Consider the following 21,493-nt stretch of genomic DNA (forward strand, 5'->3'; position numbering starts at 1 on the left):
CTTTAGTGAATAGAGCCCCTTGTCAGCTTCATAACAGACTTGCATCTGTGCAGCCAGACCCAGCAATGTCACCCAAGGGAGTCGGGTCCCAATCCACGATGGGCGACATCCATCAAAGGTGACTACGCACCTTTACAGGGGGAATCCAAATGGGAGTTACAACCAAACTCTGACAGTATCCCACCTTCAGCCACACACACCATCGCCATTGTTCTATCATTCCAATCCTATCAGGACGACATTAAAGAGGCTGGCATAAAAAAAAGGAATTGTGAGCAGATGATTGCCACTAAAAATACATCAAAGTAGCACAGTATGGCTACAAGAGGATCAAATGTATGAAGGTGATAATTAGCCGCATTCTATATTCGTTTCATCTTCCTCCCTCCCTGATGACAGAGATATGAGGCTTCCTCTCATCTGCTGAAGCCTCAGTCCTCTGTGTGAGGCTGCTGGGGGGATTCTCTGAGCTCCAACTACATGAATGACCCCTCTATGATAGAGCCAGAGAAGAGAATTTCCTGGAATCCTTAAAGTGGACCTGAACTCATAAGTCCTCTCTACTCTAAATAATACGCAACTGCATAATAACCTTTAAACAAAAAACACTTCTTTGTTACAGCCGATACAAATCCTACAATACATCTGCACAGTTTCTACTTCCTGATTCATGGAAGCAGACATATTGTTAACCTCCTGTGCTTTCAAATGGCCTTATCTACCATCTCTGCCATGGCAATCATGTGACACAGGGGAGAGATCAAATTACAGATTGTGATTAGGAACAGACAAGGGGGGAATTAAACAGGCTAAACTCTCTAAATGCATACAAGGTGCATTCCTCTAAGTTTTACTTTTGTCCTGGACAACAGTTCAGGTCCACTTTAAACCTCAGTAAATAATTAACCATATCTCATTTAAGATTTGTAAACTACCAAATCTCAGTCAATCTCCGTTTAGCATCAAATCTCAATGAATCTCTGTAGAACACCAAATCTAAGTGAATCTCTGTAGAACACCAAATCTCAGTAAATATCTGCAGAAAGTGTAAGGTTAATGGGAGTCTGACAGACACATAAAAAAGGGACATAAATCAATGACCACTCTGAAATAGAAGGTTATGCATTTATTATAGCCTGATCATAACACTGAGAATGCAGCCTGTCCTTTCACTGAAGACCAGTGACATCACCGAAAATACAGCCTACCCATTCACTAGAGAACAGTGATATCACTGAGAATGCAGCCTATCCATTCACTAGAGACCAGTGACATCACTGAGAATGCAGCCTATCCATTCACTAGAGACCAGTGACATCACTGAGAATGCAGCCTATCCATTCACTAGAGACCAGTGACATCACTGAGAATGCAGCCTATCCATTCACTAGTGAACAGTGACATTACTGAGAATGATGCCTATCCATTCACTAGAGACCAGTGACATCACTGAGAATGCAGCCTATCCATTCACTAGAGACCAGTGATATCACTGAGAATGCAGCGTATCCATTCACTAGAGACCAGTGACATCACTGAGAATGCAGCCTATCCATTCACTAGAGACCAGTGACATCACTGAGAATGCAGCCTATCCATTCACTAGAGACCAGTGACATCACTGAGAATGCAGCATATCCATTCACTAGAGACCAGTGACATCACTGAGAATGCAGCCTATCCATTCACTAGAGGCCAGTGACATCACTGAGAATGCAGCCTATTCATTCACTAGAGGCCAGTGACTTTACTGAGAATGCAGCCTATCCATTCACTAGAGGTCAGTGACATCACTGAGAATGCAGCCTATCCATTCCCAAGAGACCAGTGACATCACTGAGAATGCAGCCTATTCATTCACTAGAGGCCAGTGACTTTACTGAGAATGCAGCCTATCCATTCACTAGAGACCAGTGACATCACTAAGAATGCAGCTTATCTATTTACTAGAGACCAGTTACATCACTACCAAGAACAACATAGTCTATCTATTCACCAGAAACCAAAGCCATCACTGCAAACACAGGTTACCAATTCACCAGGCAGCAGCAACATCCTAAGAACACAGCCAATCCAATTACACAGGTCTGCGACTAAAAGCTACATTTCTTTGTATTTTGGTGTGCTGAAAATAAATAAAATATTGGGGGTAAAAAAAAGAACTCCTAGACGTCTTGACTTGCCACTAAATGCAAAATTATCTTCAAATTTATTAAATTTTTAAAATGTTTGGATCCTCAAAAAGAAGGGTGATTTGCATTAAAAGAAGTCGTACGGAAATGTTTAGGCAATAACAAAGATCCTCACTACAAAAACAAAGCATTTCAAGATTTAGGTTGCCTGATGAGTTTGAAATTGCATTTCCTCCAGTCCCACCTCCACTACTTTCATAAGTAACTGTCCCTCTTTTTGGGAACCCAGTCCCACTGCCCATCTCTTCCTCATGTGTCCCTCTTTCAGGACTGATGTACAGATCTATGTAAATATATGTATTTTTCTACTGAAAAATGTGTTTGATTGACTAATGTAATAAGGCTTAAATTGACTCTCTCATCCTTTAAATTAATATATTTCTTATTTTCAAATGTTAGTATGAAGGAAAATGAACCAGGAGAGAAAGGACTAGTGTGGTTTGAATTAAAAAACAACATATTTTTATTATGAAATCTTTATGGTATTTGTGACTAATGGTGTACCGGGGGCGTGGTTAAGGGTATGACAGGGGCGTGGTTAGGGGTGTGGCAAGTGTTCCTCTTTCTTATCTCAATAAGTTGGGGGGGTATGTACTTTCCTGTGGGAGCTGTGAGTGAGAAACAAGGTGAACGATTCCACCAAGACATTCAAGAGATGGAAAGGAGATACCAGGGAGCCTTACAATTAAGGCAGACTACTGTTGGATGCTTCAGAGAGACATTCCAGATGCTCCTCTCAAGCGTAAATACACCAAGAGGAGCCTCACAGGGAACAAGAATCGAGTTTAGTGTGTGTAGGTGAACTCAGGGCCGGATTTAAGCCAAGGCATCTTAGGCCATGGCCTAGGGCACCACAGGCTCAAGGGCCGGAAGGGAGGGGATTTTCAGGCTATCTATATAAAAAAAAAGGAGGGAGAGTCACATGGCTTCTTATACTAGAGGGATGGGGGAGGGGTCATCAGGCTACCTATACTAGAGGGAAGGGTCATCAGGCTACCTATACTGGAGGGAATGGTGGTATCTAAACTGGGGGGAGGGTTATCTAGCTACCTATACTAGAGGGAATGGTGAATGGGCTGCGTATGGGAGGGGGAAGGGTCAACTGACTACCTATACTGGAGGGAGGGGTCATCTGGCTACCTATACTGGAGGGAAGGGGGAGGGGTCATCTCGCTACCTATACTCAAGGGGGGCAGCTGCTGACAGTGGCCTTGGGCGGTAAATAGTACAAATCCGGCCCTGGGTGAACTCATTTCACGTCAAATAAGGTTTTTTATAAAAAAAAATTGTAATAAAACTTTAATTTTATGTCGATTTCCATTTATTTTGAGGTATTGCCTTAGATAACATAGTTACATAAATTGTCAAGAAACGTGATGTTCTATGACAAAATGGAGGTCATTTTCAGATTCAGCGCACCAAAAAACATAAAGAATATGTGGAATGACCAAAAAACAGCTCTGGAAAAAACATTTTTTGCAGACCTGTGTTATTAGAGACCAGTAATATCACCGAAAAAACTGATTATATAAACAGGGAAAAAAATTACGGTAATTGGTCTTGGTAAAAAAACATTCTATTACCATTCACAATCAATTTACATGCATACACCAACACTATATAACTAAAAAGCAACGCAGGCCAATAATCAAAGCTGCTACAGTAAACAGTACAGTAATACATAAAACGGCATCAGATATAGGTAATCCCAAACTTTTCTGCAATAAATACATATATCAATTCAATCAAGAAACAGTTGGAAAACTTCCATTTCTGACAGGCGAAGGCAAATACCATTTCTAAATGTTTATTGTGTACTTACATCCAATCATCATCATGGCCACTGCAAAGATCTTCTCCCCATCAGTGGTAGGTGCAATATTCCCAAACCCGACACTAGTGAGGCTGGTCATAGTAAAGTACAGCGAGGTGATATAGACGGAATCCTTGCTCGGTCCACCCTCCCACCTGCCAGAACCAGATTGGTTGAACCGATAAGGAGCTCCAATGGTCATTCCCAACTGAAAGAGCCAGCTTTCATTCCTGATGGTGTTTGTGTCCTCGTTGATGACCTCGTAATCCCCAATGCTGTACCAGATGCAAGCCAGCCAATGTGCCGCTAATCCAAACACACAGACCAGAAGGACCAGGACCGCTGCTCCATACTCGATGTAATGATCCAGTTTCCGGGCCACACGTCCCAGCCGCAAAAGCCTTACCACCTTCAATGAGCTGAACAGGCTGCTGATACCCTAGAAGAAAATAGAGTACAATCAGTAGAATGTCCTACTTGCAAATAAATGTACCGGGTCACAAGGTTTGTACGTGTATGCTTAGCACCATCAACCACATCGCCAGATGGCAATCAGGCAGGTGTTCAGGGCTCTTCGGCTGTGGGACCACACCCTCGTTAACATGAAGAAAGGCATTAAAGGTCATCATGTCATTCATTTTTTCTACACTCTAAAAGGTTTATAAAACAAGAAGCATAACAAGATAACCCAAATGTTTCCAGATAATGGGCCTTATTCAATTCACTTTCAAGATTTTTTCCTAGGTGATAGTTTCAAAACTTATCAATAGAATTCCTTTTAGGTCACCAACAAGCAAGAAGAACTTTTTCACCTACCTTTTGGTACTTTTTCAATTGCAGAGTACTGGAAAGTTATTTTAAACAGAAGATGAAAAATGATCTCCTAGGAGAAAACTTTGGAGAACAAGGTCAATACCTCTTGATCAAGCTAACATAGCCTTGCCCTGTATATTACTGGTATACATTTGGGGCCCTTTTTCTCTTAGTCACTTCAGTCTGTGGCCCTCCCTTCTACTTTTTTTCTAGGTCCCAACACTTTCTCTCTGTTGGCTCTTTAAGGCCCGGTTCACTTTGGACTAAATGGTCCATTTAGCGGACCGTAACAGAACGGACCCTAACGGAGGTAAAGGGATCCTATCTTAAAGTGGATCCGAGGTGTACTTTTACTTATTGCAGAATTGTGTTCCTTCCATATTGTTTATAGGGCATTCCTCAAGCCAAATACTTTTTTGTTTTTGTTTTAATACCTTAATTCCCTATAAACTAAATAAACCACGCCCACAGGTTTTCAGAGAGCCTTGGCAGTAGCAAGGACTCATGGGAGCTCAGTCTGGGCAGGAGGAGGAGGAGGTGTTACTAGCCAGAGATTTCAGAGGCAGAGGGGAGAAGGGAGGAGGGGGGATTAGGTTTTTTTCACAGGCTGAGTGCTCAAGATACTGATAAGCCTGTCTCTGTGTAATGTTTACAAACAACGTGGCTGCTGTCATTGTATCATAGGAAGAAATAATCATATTCTATTAAAACTGTTTGCAGCTAGATTTGCTGAGTAAACTATCTAAACTTTAGATAAGATATATAGACAAGTTACTTGTTATAGTTAGTTTTTCATCTCGGATCCGCTTTAATCAATAGGATTGGCTCACATTGATCCATTGAAACAGATCCATTGGGCCTGTTCCACCGAACGGACCGCAAATTTGGGTCTGCATTCTGCATTGACTTTTCCGGATCAACGCGTCCATTGCAAAGGAATGGAGGGTCTTGGATTCAAAACTGACAGCTACTCCAGCTCTCCAGCAGTCCTGAATGTTGTACAGTTCTCCAATGGGGCATCTACAATCACCCTCTATAATCATGAAAGACACAAAAGCAGTTATCAGTGTGGACTGCTTTATTCAATGATGCAAGATTGCGAAACCGGTCAAGAATATTATCCCATTGTTGGCCAACATACCCACACAATTTTACTACTGGGGTATCCAATGCTTGGGCCCCATATGTAAGTATTTGTTCTTCTGCTTTTATCTTCATTCACTTTGCTTTTTTTTTAATGAAGATAAAAGCAGACAACAACCACTTACATATAGGGCCGAAGCTTTGGATACCCCGGTAGTAAAATTATGCATGTATGTTGGTCAACAACGGGGATAAGATGAAGGTGCAGCCCATCTCCTTCCCGACCGGTTTCGCAATCTTGTGTCATTGAATAAAGAAGTGCACAATCAGAACTGCTTTTTGTCTTTTATGATTATGCTTATTGATTGTGGATGCCCTATTGAAGTGCTGTACAACATTCAGGACTGCTGGAGAGATAGAGAAGCTTATTGGGAATTGCTCATGCCTTATTTAAAACCTAATAATGTGGGTTGATTCTTACTAGTAAGCCTTTCATTCTGCTGTTGGTGGTGTTCACGTGGATTTATACTACCTGTAGATATCACACTTTGGAATAATGTCATGCTCAGGGCTGTGGAGTCGGTACAAAAAAAAACCATCCGATTCTGATTCCTCAGTTTATGAAACCACCGACTCCAACTCCAGGTACACAAAACTGCTCCGACTCCTCGACTCCGACTCCACAGCCCTGGTCACGCTGAAGTACTTCCTGATTTATATGATCCATATAACATTGGCAAAAACATGCCCTTCGCTCCTTGATATACTGGGAGGGACTCTCGTGGGTCCCGGTGAGTACAGGAAGGGGGGAGGATTGGAAAAAAACGCATTAAGTTACTTTGCAGCTGTAAGTGGAACATTTACAGAAAAATTAGAGGGTAAAGAGGCACCCAATGTATATAAAACACTTTAAAATCAATAAAAAGAAAAAAGGTTGAGGTGGCTTACCTCACAGACGACAAACTCACTTTAAGTAAGGAAGTTTAATGGAATATTAAGCACAGGCAATGCGTTTCGTGGGACTATACCCACTTCATCAGGCCAATAATTTTATAATTTTATAATGCTATTATATTTTATGTGTGTATATGTGCGGAGCACTGAGCGCCTCTCTTGTATCTGTAGGCACTTTTATTTGGCCTGAGGAAGTGGGTATAGTCCCACGAAACGTGTTGCCTGTGCTTAATATTCCATTAAACTTCCTTACTTAAAGTGAGTTTGTCGTCTGTGAGGTAAGCCAGCTCAACCTTTTTTCTTTTTATTATTTTTTTTTTACTGATTTTAAAGTGTTTTATATACATTGGGCGCCTCTTTGCCCTCTACTGTACCTTACTCCCCCCACCCTTCTGGGAGGGGAGCCTTGCGCACCTATCCAAGGGGCGCAGGTTTTTTGCTAAGAGAGCGACCCAGTCCAGGACTGCTGGTAGACCTGAGTGGAGTCAGGTTTAAAACACTCCACCTGCTTGAAGTGGTCGGTTTCCCCCTTTGCAACCCACCTTTGTGAGTACCCTTCTATAAAGTACTTTTTTATACCCAATACTTGTGACATACTGTACCATTTGGGCTCCCGTTTGTTTTTGTTTTTTCTCTCCAGTACTGTACATTTACAGAAAAAGTTATCCTTAAAGAGACTCCGTAACAAAAATTGCATCCTGTTTTTTATCATCCTACAAGTTCCAAAAGCTATTCTAATGTGTTCTGGCTTACTGCAGCACTTTGTACTATCACAGTCTCTGTAATAAATCAACTTATCTCTCTCTTGTCAGACTTGTCAGCCTGTGTCTGGAAGGCTGCCAAGTTCTTCAGTGTTGTGGTTCTGCTATGAACTCCCCCTTCCAGGCCCCTCTATGCACACTGCCTGTGTGTTATTTAGATTAGAGCAGCTTCTCTCTTCTCTCTTACAAGCTGGATAAATCGTCCTCTGAGCTGGCTGGGCTTTCACATACTGAAGAATTACAGACAAGGGCAAAGCTGTTTGCAGGAAGAAAAGAGCAGCCTGAAACTTCAGTGCATGAGAGATGCAGGGGGAAAGAAACACACAAATGATCTCTTGAGATTCAAAAGGAAGGGTGTATACAGCCTGGTTGTGTATGAATGTATTTTCTATGTGTGGACATACTGTACATCAACCTACTTCCTGTTTTGGTGGCCATTTTGTTTGTTTATAAACAAACTTTTTAAAACTGTTTTTAACCACTTTTAATGCGGCGGGGAGCGGCGAAATTGTGACAGAGGGTAATAGGAAATGTCCCCTAAGGCACTGGTATGTTTACTTTTGTGTGATTTTAACAATACAGATTCTCTTTAAAGTACTTTTACTACTGAAAATAAACAAACATTTAATCAAGTTTCATTATAGAGGAGGAAGTTCAATAACATCAAAAGGTGGGGATGATGGCTTTAAAGGATTCTGGGATCTCCTACTGTCTCTTCAAATATAATGGAGTTTCGCAAACAATAATTAACTCTCTGCACTGAAAACACACTCACAGCAAGCTGGAACCCATCTAGTTTGCAAAACTGCATTTGTTGTCAAAATAGAGGATCTCAGCTTCCAAAATTGGCTGCAGCACTTTGTACTAGACCAATTTACCAGCATCGAGGTTCACTACATAGAACTGGTCCCTACACCAGTCAGCAAGCAAGTGAACACTTCATGCTTTTGAGATTGAGATTACACAATTCAAGGAGAATTTTCTTGTCTCAATGGCCTCTCAATGCTACGGGGATGCAGAACTCAAGAAATAGTAGAAAGTACAGCTGCATTTTGCTTTACCACTATGGGAATCACGTATTGGAGTTTACCTGTGTGTAGCTGTGTATTATTACAGTAAAGTCCTGGTTATCCAGAACTTAAAGCGGACCCAAACCAAACATTTTTTTTTCATTAAAAATATTTAGTTGCACCACTCTGACACATACAAAGATAAATAAACACTCCTTCAAACCTATGAGCATTTCAGTGCATGCTTTTCAGCCTTCTCTTTTAATAACTAGGGTTATACTGGGGGCAGCCATTAGCAATTCCTCCATTGCCGGACACCACCTACTCCACCAGTTTGCCAGATTTTGTCCGGCAGTTTGAAAGGAAGGGAGGGGTTCCTCCAATAAATGTAAAATATTTTATATTTGTCATCATGCAGCTGAAAAAAGGCTGCTATTTATTATTATAATTTAGAAAATAGATTTTATTTCTGAAATCTTGTATTTTTAATTTGGGTCCACTTTAACTAGCCAGCAGTCTGAACCAACTAGCACAAATCTCCAGCAGTACTCTGTGGTAAAGGCATAGCTCTCAACTGTCCCTCTTTTGGAGCCCTGTCACTCTGTCCCTCTTTCCTCGTCATTAGTCCCTCTTTCTTCCTCATTTGTCCCTCTTTCAGGACTTTGTCCCTCTTTCTATGTAAATATATATATTTCTCTACTAAAAAATGTGTTATGACTCTAAACTTTATTCCCATCCTTTAAAATTGATATATTACTCATTTTAAAATGTTAATATGAAGGAAAATGAACCAGGATAGAAAGGACCAGTGTGGTTTGAATAAAACAACATATTTTTCTTATGAAATCTTTATTTTATGTGTGACTAGGGGTGTGGCGGGGGCGTGATCAGGGGTGTGGCAGGGGTGTGGCTTAAGTGCCCCTCTTTCTTATCTCAAAAAGTTGGGAGGTATGTTGAAGGCCAACTTCTTAGGCTGTTTGTGGGCGGTGCTATGCTTAAAGACTGTGTTCCACGGCTCCCCCAAGGTTAATTTACTTTCATATTACTGTATTAAATTATTAAATATAGAGGTTTTGGTTTGCATATAGAGTGGGGTATAGTACTGTATTAGCTTGGCCTATCAAGCAACCAAAAAGTACACTTATCCTGCATCATCTGATCCCAATCGTGCCAGTTAAACAAGACGCTACTGTATCTTTTTTATTTATTTATCAACAACATCTTCCATAGCGCTGTCAAAAAAACATAATAATGTATAGCTGTGTTGCTGCACTTATCAAAACGAACTCACTTAGCTTCTTCTCTGTGGTACAAAGAGGGTAAGAGGTGCCCAGAAGAAGATGAAACTGAGATAAAAATGTAAAAATAGAGGTATCTTAACCTCAATAAAGACAAGCTCATATAAATATAAATTTGAGTAAGGACAGGCAACGCGTTTCATGGGTCTGCATCCACTTCCACAGACCAAATAAATGGCCAGAATTGTATCAATGCCAGGTGCGGAGCCAGGTACGAAGCGAGTTGCCTGTGCTTTGCAAAATTCATATTTATATGAACTTGTCCTTATTGAGGTAAACCACCTCTATTTTTAGCTGGTTTTGACTCAGTTGTATCTACTTCTGGGCGCCTCTTACCCTCTTCATGCTTTTCACCCTCCTTTGGGAGTGTTGTGTGTTGGTACCAAGTGGCTTTGCCATTGATATGACCTTTTGTTGAGTGCGACCACATCCAGCTCCAGCCAGACATAGTGGTGTTGGGCTTATAGATCTCTGCCTCCTTTCAGTGCTCGGTTGCCCCCCTTGTGCAACCTTCCTTTGTGAGTACCCTAAGGGCCCTTTTCCACTAGCAATCACAATCACAAACGCCAGAGATTGCGATTTTTTGTTCATTTTGTTATGCGATTGCGATTTTTCATTTGCATTGCCTTATCCCTCTTAAAATCGCTGCAGAAAGCGATTTCGATTTGCGAATCAAATCACTATAGTGGAAAATACTTCTCATGATTTCTATGATAAAGTAGTAACCCTAGCGATTTAAAAATCACTAGCGATTTGCAATTTTGCGATTCAGCTGTGTAGTGGAAAAAGGCCCTAATCCTTTTTGTTTTCCATCGCTATCCTTCTGACATTGGTTCTCCCGTTGTCTCTGTGGTCTTCCTTTTAAGGGCGTTTGGTCACCCTCCCTTGCAGTTCTTCTCTGTTGGCGTCTTTGCAACTGTTCCTTCCCGCAGTCGGCAGTGTCGCTGTGATGACAGCTAGCAGAACAGGGCGAGGGGATGCCTAGAATTTACCCTAGGCGCCCCCTCGCTCTACTCCGCTAACCATTCATATCTAGATAGAGCGTTCAATCTTCACATTTTCTTCTCTTGGGGGTCAGCAGTCTTCAGAAGAACATTCGGCAGGGCTCAGGAGTTTGATGTAGCTTTAAGAAAACTGCTTATTAAATGTTTGATACGTCTATATTACTCGAGCGACGCCTGCGGGGAATGCGGCTGATGTAAATGCTGCCTATTCTATACATTTATCATGATTTCGTCTTTAATATTTCATGCGTAATCTGAGCTCTGCGAGTCTAATATAAGCTATGGAGGGTTTTTCATGTGTGTCTATCTTCCCATGCTGCAGTACGATGAGAGGCTTATTTGATCAATGTATATCTAAATATGTTTTACTTTCAACATAGCTCTGTGCGACATTTACATAATTTGTTGCCGGCGATATTTCCTCGCTCATTTATACCAGCATTTCATTTCTGTTTTATGCAGCCGCAATGTGAAAAGTAATATTTACTGAAAATGAGTAACGCCTTTTATTATACAAACAGTCACCGTAATGATTCATGTATGATTTCGTTGCACATGGTTTGTCTTTCTGCTGCTGTGTTCTGCTCTGTACCAGAACTCAAGGCAGATTCAAGGCTAAATTGCTCCCTTGTGGGCTTGAGAACTTTATCTGCGATGCAGGATTTAGCCCCCCATAGTAGGTAGCCAGGTATGGGTGCCCCTAGTTTAGTCATCCAGGTATAGGTGCCCCAGTATAGGTAGCCAGGTGTAGGTGCCCCAGTATAGGTTAGGCAGGTATAGGTGCCCCCAGTATAGTCATCCAGGTATAGGTGCCCCCAGTATAGTCATCCACATATAGGTGCCCCAGTATAGGTAGCCAGGTGTAGGTGCCCCTAGTACAGGTTAGCCAGGTATAGGTGCCCCCAGTACAGGTTAGCCAGGTATAGGTGCCCCCAGTACAGGTTAGCCAGGTATAGGTGCCCCCAGTACAGGTTAGCCAGGTATAGTTGCCCCCAGTATAGGTTAGCCAGGTATAGTTGCCCCCAGTATAGGTTAGCCAGGTATAGGTGCCCCCAGTATAGGTTAGCCAGGTATAGGTGCCCCAATATAGGTTAGCCAGGTATAGGTGCCCCAGTATAGGTTAGCCAGGTATAGATACACCAGTATAGGCTAGCCAGGTATAAGTGAACCAGTATAGGTTAGAGAGGTATAGGTGCCTGCAGAATAGGGAGCCAGGTATAGTATATACTCCTAGTATAGACTTCCACTAACCAGGAAGTATTGAGCAGCGCTGTAGACAGAGGAGCCCGGCGGCAAATGAACCTCACTTGGAGCCTGGAAGGTGAGTTTTCTCTAATTGCTTCCCACTGCTGTAACTCTGCAGTGGAGGGGGAGAACAGGGGGGGAGGAGGTCCAAGGATAGGGAGGGAGGAGTCAGGGCCCTCCTGCCCGTGACTGAGTCCCAGTGTTCCCATAGCTCCCTCCTCCATCATTACAACCCCCTTCCCTCCTGTGCCCCTGGCGGACACCCGCCTCGCCCACCCCTAGAAACGGCTGCCAGAACTCATGAGAAGCATGTGATTGGTTAGATCAGGTGATAGATTTGTCATGTTATCACTCACCAAAAATAGATGCCTTTTATGTATTCCAAGGCTGGAGGCACACACTATGCAATTTCACATCAGATTGACAGGTCGAATTGATAATTTCCAGCTGGTCCAATCTGAACTCCAATTGTTTTTTTCAGATCAATTTTCTGACCGATTTTCCAATCAATTTTGTACATAAGTGATCAGAAATCAGATCGGATATGACGAAAAATTATCAATTCGTCCTGTTAATATGAAGTGAAATTGCATGCATGAATATAGACCGCCATGGCCGAGAATCAGGAGTCAGACCAGCGTGCGTACAGCCACCGCACAATGGGCTTGCTTCACAAAGCGGTGCTAACCTACTTAGCACGTCTAAAGTCTTTAGACATGCTAACCAGGGTGCTAAATAGGTTAGCACTGAATTTCTGAATCAGATCGCGCGCTAAGTCCCGTAGGCTTTAATGGGCACTTCGCGCAGAGCGCCCTGCAGTGCGCGCGTAGAGTTTTACGCGCATAAAGTTTTGCGCGCGAAAAGCTCGTTTAGAAGTGCTAAGGGGGTTTTCACAGGCGTGCTAACAGTTAGCACCGCTTTGTGAATCAAGCCCAATGTCTGCTAAAGATGCGGGATGCCCACCTTTTTTCCCCCTTAGTCTCAATTTTGACACACTGAAGCCTAAAGTTATCAAAAGTGACCTCGCAGGCTGCAGGGTTTAGTCAGTCAGGTTGGTAATGAAAGACACAGACGGTGTAATTATATACAGCACAGTCACAGCAGGAGCTAGACTGGGGTTTACATGCCCGTATCTTAAAAGGAAGGTGAAATGAATGATGAAGCTATATTGCATTTATGCTCAGGGCTCCATTTTAAGACAGTTTAGGCTCAGTACACTAAACCTGTAACCTCACAGTTTAATTAACAAAAGCAGAAAAATTGGGCAGGCGCTAGCGGCGGAAGTTTCCCCTCCTTACCAATAATTCTATGGGACCAAATGGTGGCACCCAAAAAATAATGTTTTTGCAGGGTTTTTTTTTTCAGAGATGGTTAAGGTTAGCCATAGGGGGTGTGGGTGATTGGGTTAGCTGTGGGGGGTAGGAGGGTTAAGGTTAACCGTGGGGGGTAGGAGGGTTAAGGTTAACCGTGGGGGGTAGAAGAGTTAAGGTTAGCCGTGGGAGATAGGAGGGTTAAGGTTAGCCGTGGGGGGTAAGAGGGTTAAGGCTAGCCATGGGGGGTAGGAGGGTAGGAGGGTTAAGGTTAGCTGTTGGGGGGTAGGCGGGTTAAGGTTAGCCAGCCATGAGGGGGAGGGTTAAGGTTAGCTACGGGGAGTAGAAAGGATAAGGGTTAGCCATGGAGGGGGGGGGGGGGGGGGGGAAGGGTTAGGTTAGGCATGAGGGTGGGTGGTTAAGGTTAGTCATGGAGGGTGGTTACGATTAGGCATTGGTATTGGGAGGGTTCCGTGTGAGAATAGGTTTAGCTGTAGTAAAATGTACCGATACCAATATTTTACTATGACTTTATTAGAAGAATATCTGTGAATTTACCAGTACTCTACAATCGGCTTTTCTGGGTGCCAACATTTCCAGGCCCCCTTTTTTGGCGTACATGTGGTTGACATGCCTGTGTCTCAAAAGGAAGGGCGGGGTGAAATAAATCATTCAAGAACATTGCATTATTGATCAGGGTCTTATTTTATTTTCAGCACAACTAACTATAAGCTCATCAACATCTAAAGCTCACATGCTTTGGCTTTAAACAATATGCAAATACTGTATACAACGTGATTGGCTCACACGTTAGCCCTCCCTCAATCTATGAGCGCAGCTGGGCAAGGCTTACATGATGCTAATATTAACCCATTTGTAGCTTCCATAGAGTTAGTGTGAGATAAGTGCGCTGCTTTTGGCCTCAGTTGGCAGAACGCGTCGTGCTGTAAATTCTTGGAATGCTTTGATCTCTCTCTACAAGCAGAAAATATAGAAACTGAAAGTAGACGCGTCCTCGGTTATTGTCTCACACTGACCCCTAGTGACAAGTGGCCATAAACACACTTTACAGCAGTACTAATTCGAAGCAGGGAAATGTAACAAATAAATAAAAAAATGTGCTGAAATAAATTGGCCTGGAGCACTTGCAAGCCTGGCTCGAATGGGTTAAAACAGAATCAGGTGTCTTTGCAGAATGCTTATAAAATAATCATTATTTACCGTGCTTATTCGTTTTTCTATTTTTGAAGATTTGTGTGGTGTTCGTGGCCATGTTTTGAGGACTTGCACGCTAATCAACCCAAAGGAAACCGAAGGCAATAAAGAACCATTTTTCTCATTGCTGCCAAACAACCATCGGCAACACCTGTCAGCACAATTCTCACCCCATTTGGCAGCTAAATGTCTGACAGAGGCCTGATTACCCTGCAGATCGCTGATACATCTGTTAACTGGGAGGTGACTGATTGGAAGGCGCACAATACACGTTCGGCATGTAATTATCTGAGTTCATCTATCAAACTAATGAGCGGAGAGGGATAACGAGGGCCAGCGGTCAAGGTGGCGTTGGCGCTGTCATTTCATGATCTATAAATTATGGCATGCAGCGAATACGTGCGCTTTCCTGGGCACACGCTAATGGAATATTATCAGGTGACCCAAACAATTCAACATTGTCACCACGAGTCCAAGAGAGATATATGTGGGCCTGGTGGCAGACTTAAAGAGTAACTGTCGCGCATAAAATAAAAAATCAATTCTTTATTTTTATCTGGTAAACAAGTAATAAGGATGCTAACCAGGCAATCCAAAAGTTAAAATCACTATTACTTTTCTTGTTGATAAATGACCATTCCCCAGTTTACCTGACTCTTATTTGGTACACACAAAATTTGGTACACAAAAAGGAAGTTGCAGGGCATGCTGGGTTGTCCTTTTTTGCTTCTCTACTTTCCCCTCAGACTTAACTAATGCAGCCTGATTGGCTGAAGCCTCTTTCCCTCCTGTTTTCCCCTACCACGCCTATGTTCCTCTCTGATTGGCCAATATTTCTCATACTGAGACAATGCACTTTCTGTAGTGGAGGGCAGGCAATGCATGCACAATCAGGCAGAGGAGAGTAAAGGAGGAAATAACACTCTGCCTCCTCCGTAGCCCGAGAGCTCCTCCAGCATCCTCTTCTTCCATCTCCTGGTCCCGCTGGCAGCTCCAGTAACTAGTGACTTTGGGTGAAGTCACACATGCGCGCCCGTCGTGTCATCCTGCCGGTCGCAGTAAGCCTCCTGCACATGCTCGGTTCAGTCTTTAGAGCACCATGCTTGTGCAGGAGGCTTACAGAGATTGGCATGATGACGCGACTGCGCGTGGCAAGGTTCTCCCATGCCACTTCACCTGAAGTCGCCAATTACCAGACTTCACCCAAAGTCACCGATTACCCGAGCCGTCAGCAGGACCAGAAGAAGGAAGAAAAGGATGCCAGAAGACCTCATGGGCTATGGGTGACTGGAGGAAGCCCCAGGTAAGTCCAAATTTCATTTTTATTTACTGCTCAGGGGCAATACCAGTTGCCTGGCAGCCCTGCTGGTCTATTTGGCTACAGTTGTGTGTGGATCACACCCGAAACAAGCATGCAGCTATTCTTGTCAGATCTGACAATCATGTCAGAAACGCCTGATCTGCTGCATGCTTGTTCAGGGTCTATGGCTAAAAGTATTAGAGGCAGAGGATAGCCATGACACTGGTATTGCTTAAGAGGAAATAAATATGGCAGCCTCCATATCCCTCTTGTTACAGTTGTCCTTTAACCTACCCAGCAGAATCTGATCAGGCAAGGAAGGCTGCACAAATCATATATGAATTGTGGAATAATCACTGCTTTATACTGCATTTAGATTCTCAAGTTAAAGAAAAAACATCACTTTCACTATAAAACTCATATTCAATACAGTATATCAGTGCTACAGAAATCAACCTTGACACACAGTCACTCAATGACCAAGTTTGTGAACTTTGGGGTCCTTGGCATCAATAATGTGAAAATGGAAGCCGTTTATCAATCAAAAAAATCTGATTGGCTATATGTGGGTCCACTCCCCTTTTCTGAATTTGAACCCCAGTCACCCAATGACCGATTGTATCAAGTTTGAGGTCTCTGCCATTAACAGTGTAAGAATGGCAGCAGTTTAAATATTGCCCCTGAAAATCAATAGGCACATTTTGATTGGCTGTTTTAGGCTCCACCCACTTCCCTGAATATGAATCCCATTCGCCCAGTGACCGACTGTGCTAAGTTTGAGAACCCTGGCGTTAACAAAGTAAGAATGTCAGCAATTTAAATATACTCATTGAAAATCAATAGGTGAATCTTGATTGGCTGTTGTAGGCTCCACCCACTTTCCTGAGTATTAATCCCAGTTACCCAGTGACCAACCAAAGTTGGGGACTTTGGCTTTAATACTGTGAAAATGGCAGCCTTTTACATTTTCTCACTGACGTGAATGGGTTAAATCTGGCTGTTTGTAGCTCCGCCCAGATGTGCAGGAGGGGTGCGAGTCCCCCAGAACATACCATCCCAGGTAGTAAGGGATCTGTATACCAAGTTTAGTTGAAATCGGCCGGGGCACTTTTGAGTGATGGTGAAACACACACACACACACACACACACTACACACACACACCACACACACCACACACCACACACACACACCACACCACACACCACACACCACCCACACACCACACACACCACACACCACACACACACACACACCACACACACACACACACACCACACACACACACACACACACACACACCACACACCACACACCACACACCACACACACACCACACCACACACCACACACACACACCACACACCACACACACACGCACGCACGCACACACACACACGCGATTTTTTTGTACTGTATTATCTGGCATATAAGATGCACTTTTTCCTTCCCAAATAATGAGGAGAAAAATTCCCTGCACCTTATATGGCCAATATAGGAAGTCCCTGACTTACAAACACCCTCTGATACAAACCGCCGATCCGCCGCAATGTCAGGGACTCCCTGTATTGTTCCCAGTGTCCTCCTCTGCTCCCCCTGGTCTCCTCTGCTCTCTGTGCAAAAACAGAATTAGCAGCAGCGCGGCTCACCTAATGCACAGCTCCAGCCACGATCACAGACCTCTCCCGCGCGGCCCAATTAGTGCCGGCTTCTGCTGATAGCGTCATCAGCAGAATCCGATGCTAAGGGAACCGCGCGGGAGAGGTCTGTGATCGCCGCTGGAGCTGTGCATTAGGTGAGCCGCGCTGCTGCTAATTGTGTTTATGTATGGGGAACGGGGGGACGGAGGAGACCAGGGGGGACAGATGGGGAGCCAAGAAGGACAGAGGGGAACAGAAGGGGAGCCGGGGAACTGAAGGGGAGCCAGACACAGGGGAACAGAAGGGGAGCCGGAAACAGGGGAACAGAAGGGGGGCCGGAAACAGGGGAACAGAAGGGGGGCCGGAAACAGGGGAACAGAAGGGGGGCCGGACACAGGGGAACAGAAGGGGGGCCGGACACAGGGGAACAGAAGCGGAGCAGGACACAGGGGAAAAGAAGGGGGGCAGGACACAGGGGAACAGAAGGGGAGCAGGACACAGGGAGACAGAACGGGAGCCAAAGAGGAGCAAAGGATGACACACAGGGGGATAGCAGGGGACACATGGGAGAGCAAAGGAGCACGGGAGACAGAAGGGGACACATGGGAGAGCAAAGGAGCACGGGAGACAGAAGGGGACACATGGCAGAGCAAAGGAGCACGGGGGGGAAAGAAGGGGACACATGGGAGAGCAAAGGAGGAAAAGGGGACAGAAGCATTTGTGAAAAGGCCCCATCCATCTGTCACTCTCACAGTAAAAGAATAAGGGAATAAAGCGTAGTTTTAAGTAGGACTGGCACGGAACATATCTTCACGTCACGCGTCACTTCCGGTATCCTTTCAGGACTGAATGAAAAATTCTAATAATAATGATAATAACAGGTTATTGAACCTCAAGGCAACACTCTCCTACTTCTATAGTTGGAGATACACTTTAAACATTTCTGCCAAACCTTCTAGAGCGCAAAGAAAATATTATTCCTGTCGCCTGGTGCTTTATCGATAGGACTTTATTTATGTTGGTAAAACGCGCCGAACTCAACAGAAATGATAAAACAAGTCCTCTTGTGTTGCCGCGGCGCATTTATTTGGCCATAAATTACATCCCGGTGAATCCTGTGCCAACTATTACAGCCAATGCTTTACCATATATTACGTCCAGCTGTGGCATTCAGCATGTTTTACACCAAAGCTTATTGTACCCAACACATTACCGGGCTATAGGTAGACTGTGAGCTGTGAGCGAAACATGCTGCAGTCATTTGTAATGTATATACGATTTATGGACAGCTTTACAGCAAAAAATAAAAGAGAGAGGCAGGAGCTGTAATGAGAGATTCTCCTCCGTAACAATCTATATAAAATAACTTAACATGGCACAATGTTCAGCAATAAATACGCATGGAGTACCTATAATGTGCTGGGTACACATAGGTACTCAAATCTATATCTACTCACCTATCCCAGGAAAAAAACACATATATATATATATATATATATATATATATATATATATATAACGATAAATACTTGTTCTACTTACATAACAGATATTTTGTACTGTACACATTCTGATTTCAGTGAATTTAATATAGTAAATAAAGAGAATTCTGTTCCTGGCATTTTCCATCTAGATTCCTCCTGTCTGAAGCCAAACATGATGTCATTTCCTCCCTTACTTTTTTTTCCTCCTAGAAACTGCACTGTTATAGCTAGCTTGCTTTGTAAACATGTGAGAGTACAGCATTCATCATATTTCAGCTGCACATTGAACTGCCCTCAGCCAATCAGAGAGGAGCAGGAATGTAGGAAGAGAGATGGCAAGCGTCCTTGTTGGCATTGGCAAAAATAGAGCCAGTCTGACTGAGATAAAATTTCTTAAAGTGGACCTGAACTCTTGCACTCTTGGAATTTGAATTTGATTTTGTGGCTAACAATCCCTCTTTAAACACTCAGAAATTACAGAGGCGCCAAACCCGGATAAAATACATACAAATATAAATTGGGGGATATTGGTGGACTTACCTCCCAAGAAAAGACAACAGTGCTGTATCAAAAAATGCCATTTATTCTTACGCCAACAATTCTCCTCAGGCAAGATACAATAAGGAGCAGCTGTAAATGTCAATAGCATGTATAGCGCCATTGTATCTTGCCTGAGGAAGCGGGAGTGAGACCCGTGTAACGCGTTGCAGAATTGTTGGAATAAGAATAAATGGTATTTTTATGATACACCACTGTTGTGTCTTCTCTGGGGAGGTACAGTACGTCCTCCAATATCCTCCATTCTATATTACTTTAATGTATTTTATCCTGGATTGGCGCCTCTAATTTTTGAGTGTTTATATATCCACCTGGTGGATGGGTGTGATCACCTCTTTCCGGTCTACGGAGAGAGACTTTTTAGCCCGAAAGGGGGCAGGCTTGTTTTTCCCCCAAAGTGCTACAAGTGGTTGCCTGTACTCAGCAACGTATATTTATGAGTATAAATGGGCCCATACACCTAACGATTTTCCCGCCAATATACAGCCGATTCGATCACAGTGATCGAATCGGCTGTGAAACCGCCGCGCACACCTCTGACAGAACGATCGATTTCCGTCCGAAATCGATCATTCCCGTCGATTCCCGTCGATCCGTCCATGCGGAAGATTTTTCTCGATCGTCAATACCTGTTCCGCCGGCGCGACTCCCCTGGTCCCCGCTGTCTTCTTCTCAGCTCCGGGCTCCGGACCGCTGCAGCTACACAGAACTTCCTGTCCCAGCAGGAAGTTTAAACAGTAGAGCGCCCTCTACTGTTTAAACTTCCCCTGGACAAGAAGTTCAGTAGCTGCAGGAACGGTCCGGATTCCGGAGCGGAGAAGATGACAGCAGAGACCAGGGGACTCGCGCTGGCCAGAGCAGGTAATGTATGCAGGGTGGGGCGGCAGCAGCGGCAGCCTCACAGATTGTGATCGGTTTCATGCTGAAATCGATTCACAATCTGTTTGCAGTAAAGGCAGCCATACGATCCCTCTCTGATCAGATTCTATCAGAGAGGGATTTATCTGTTGGTCGACCTTAACATTGATCCTCTAATACTTATCCATTTTTTATCAATAATACACTATTGGGGCTCTTGATTCTTTCTTTTGTCTTTACATATTAATCCCTCTTGAAAGAAAACCTGAACAGAAAATGTAAAAGGAAAGAAATACGGGAGCCTCTATCTCCCTCTTGTTGCAGTTGTCCTTGTCCGATCTGACAATAGTGTCAGTAACACCTGATCTGCTGCATGCTTGTTCAGTGTCTATGGCTAAAAGTATTAGAGGCAGAGGATCAGCAGGGCTGCCAGGCAACTGGTATTGCTTAATGAGAGACTGAAGTCTCTCAAAATTCAGGTTTTTATTTAAAAAAATCTCTTTAATATCATCGCCCTAACCAAAACGCTGCATCCCCACGACTGCACACTAACTAAATCACCCCAAACTCCCCGGGGCACATTGCGGGGAGCGCTTCCGTGAGAGGGAGAGCTTTGGGCTTTAGCTCTGCCTCTACACGTGTCCATCAGCGTGGATAGCCGCCTCTCCCGGCCCCTCTGTCTTCTTTCACTGAGAGGGGCGGGGAGAGGCAGAGATACGTGCGAATTCACGCGCATGGAGGCAGAGCTGCAGCTGAAAGCTCTGCCTTCCGGGGCAGCAAAATCCACGACCAAGACAGTCGTGGATTTTTGCTGGGGAGTTTGGGGTGATTTAGTTAGTGTTCAGCCGCGGGGATGCAGCGTTTTAGTTAGGGCATTGATGTTTTTTAAGGGAACCAGAGACGACCAGAGAGGGAAAATGAAAAAAGCTTTTATACATACCTGGGGCTTCTTCAAGC

At 43.8% G+C, this 21,493-nt stretch overlaps 1 protein-coding gene across 1 annotated transcript in view; it reads right to left on the minus strand.

Annotated features, from left to right (window-relative positions):
• KCNH1 (potassium voltage-gated channel subfamily H member 1) overlaps positions 1-21,493 on the minus strand; it is a 423,679-nt gene that overhangs the window by 352,359 nt on the left and 49,827 nt on the right. The window contains exon 7 of the mRNA XM_068233463.1: positions 4,015-4,444. Within this exon, the coding sequence (XP_068089564.1) occupies positions 4,015-4,444 (430 nt within the window). The remainder of the gene's footprint in view (positions 1-4,014; positions 4,445-21,493) is intronic.

This window comes from Hyperolius riggenbachi, chromosome 4 (assembly GCF_040937935.1).
Source record: "Hyperolius riggenbachi isolate aHypRig1 chromosome 4, aHypRig1.pri, whole genome shotgun sequence".
In the NCBI taxonomy this organism is placed as follows: domain Eukaryota; kingdom Metazoa; phylum Chordata; class Amphibia; order Anura; family Hyperoliidae; genus Hyperolius; species Hyperolius riggenbachi.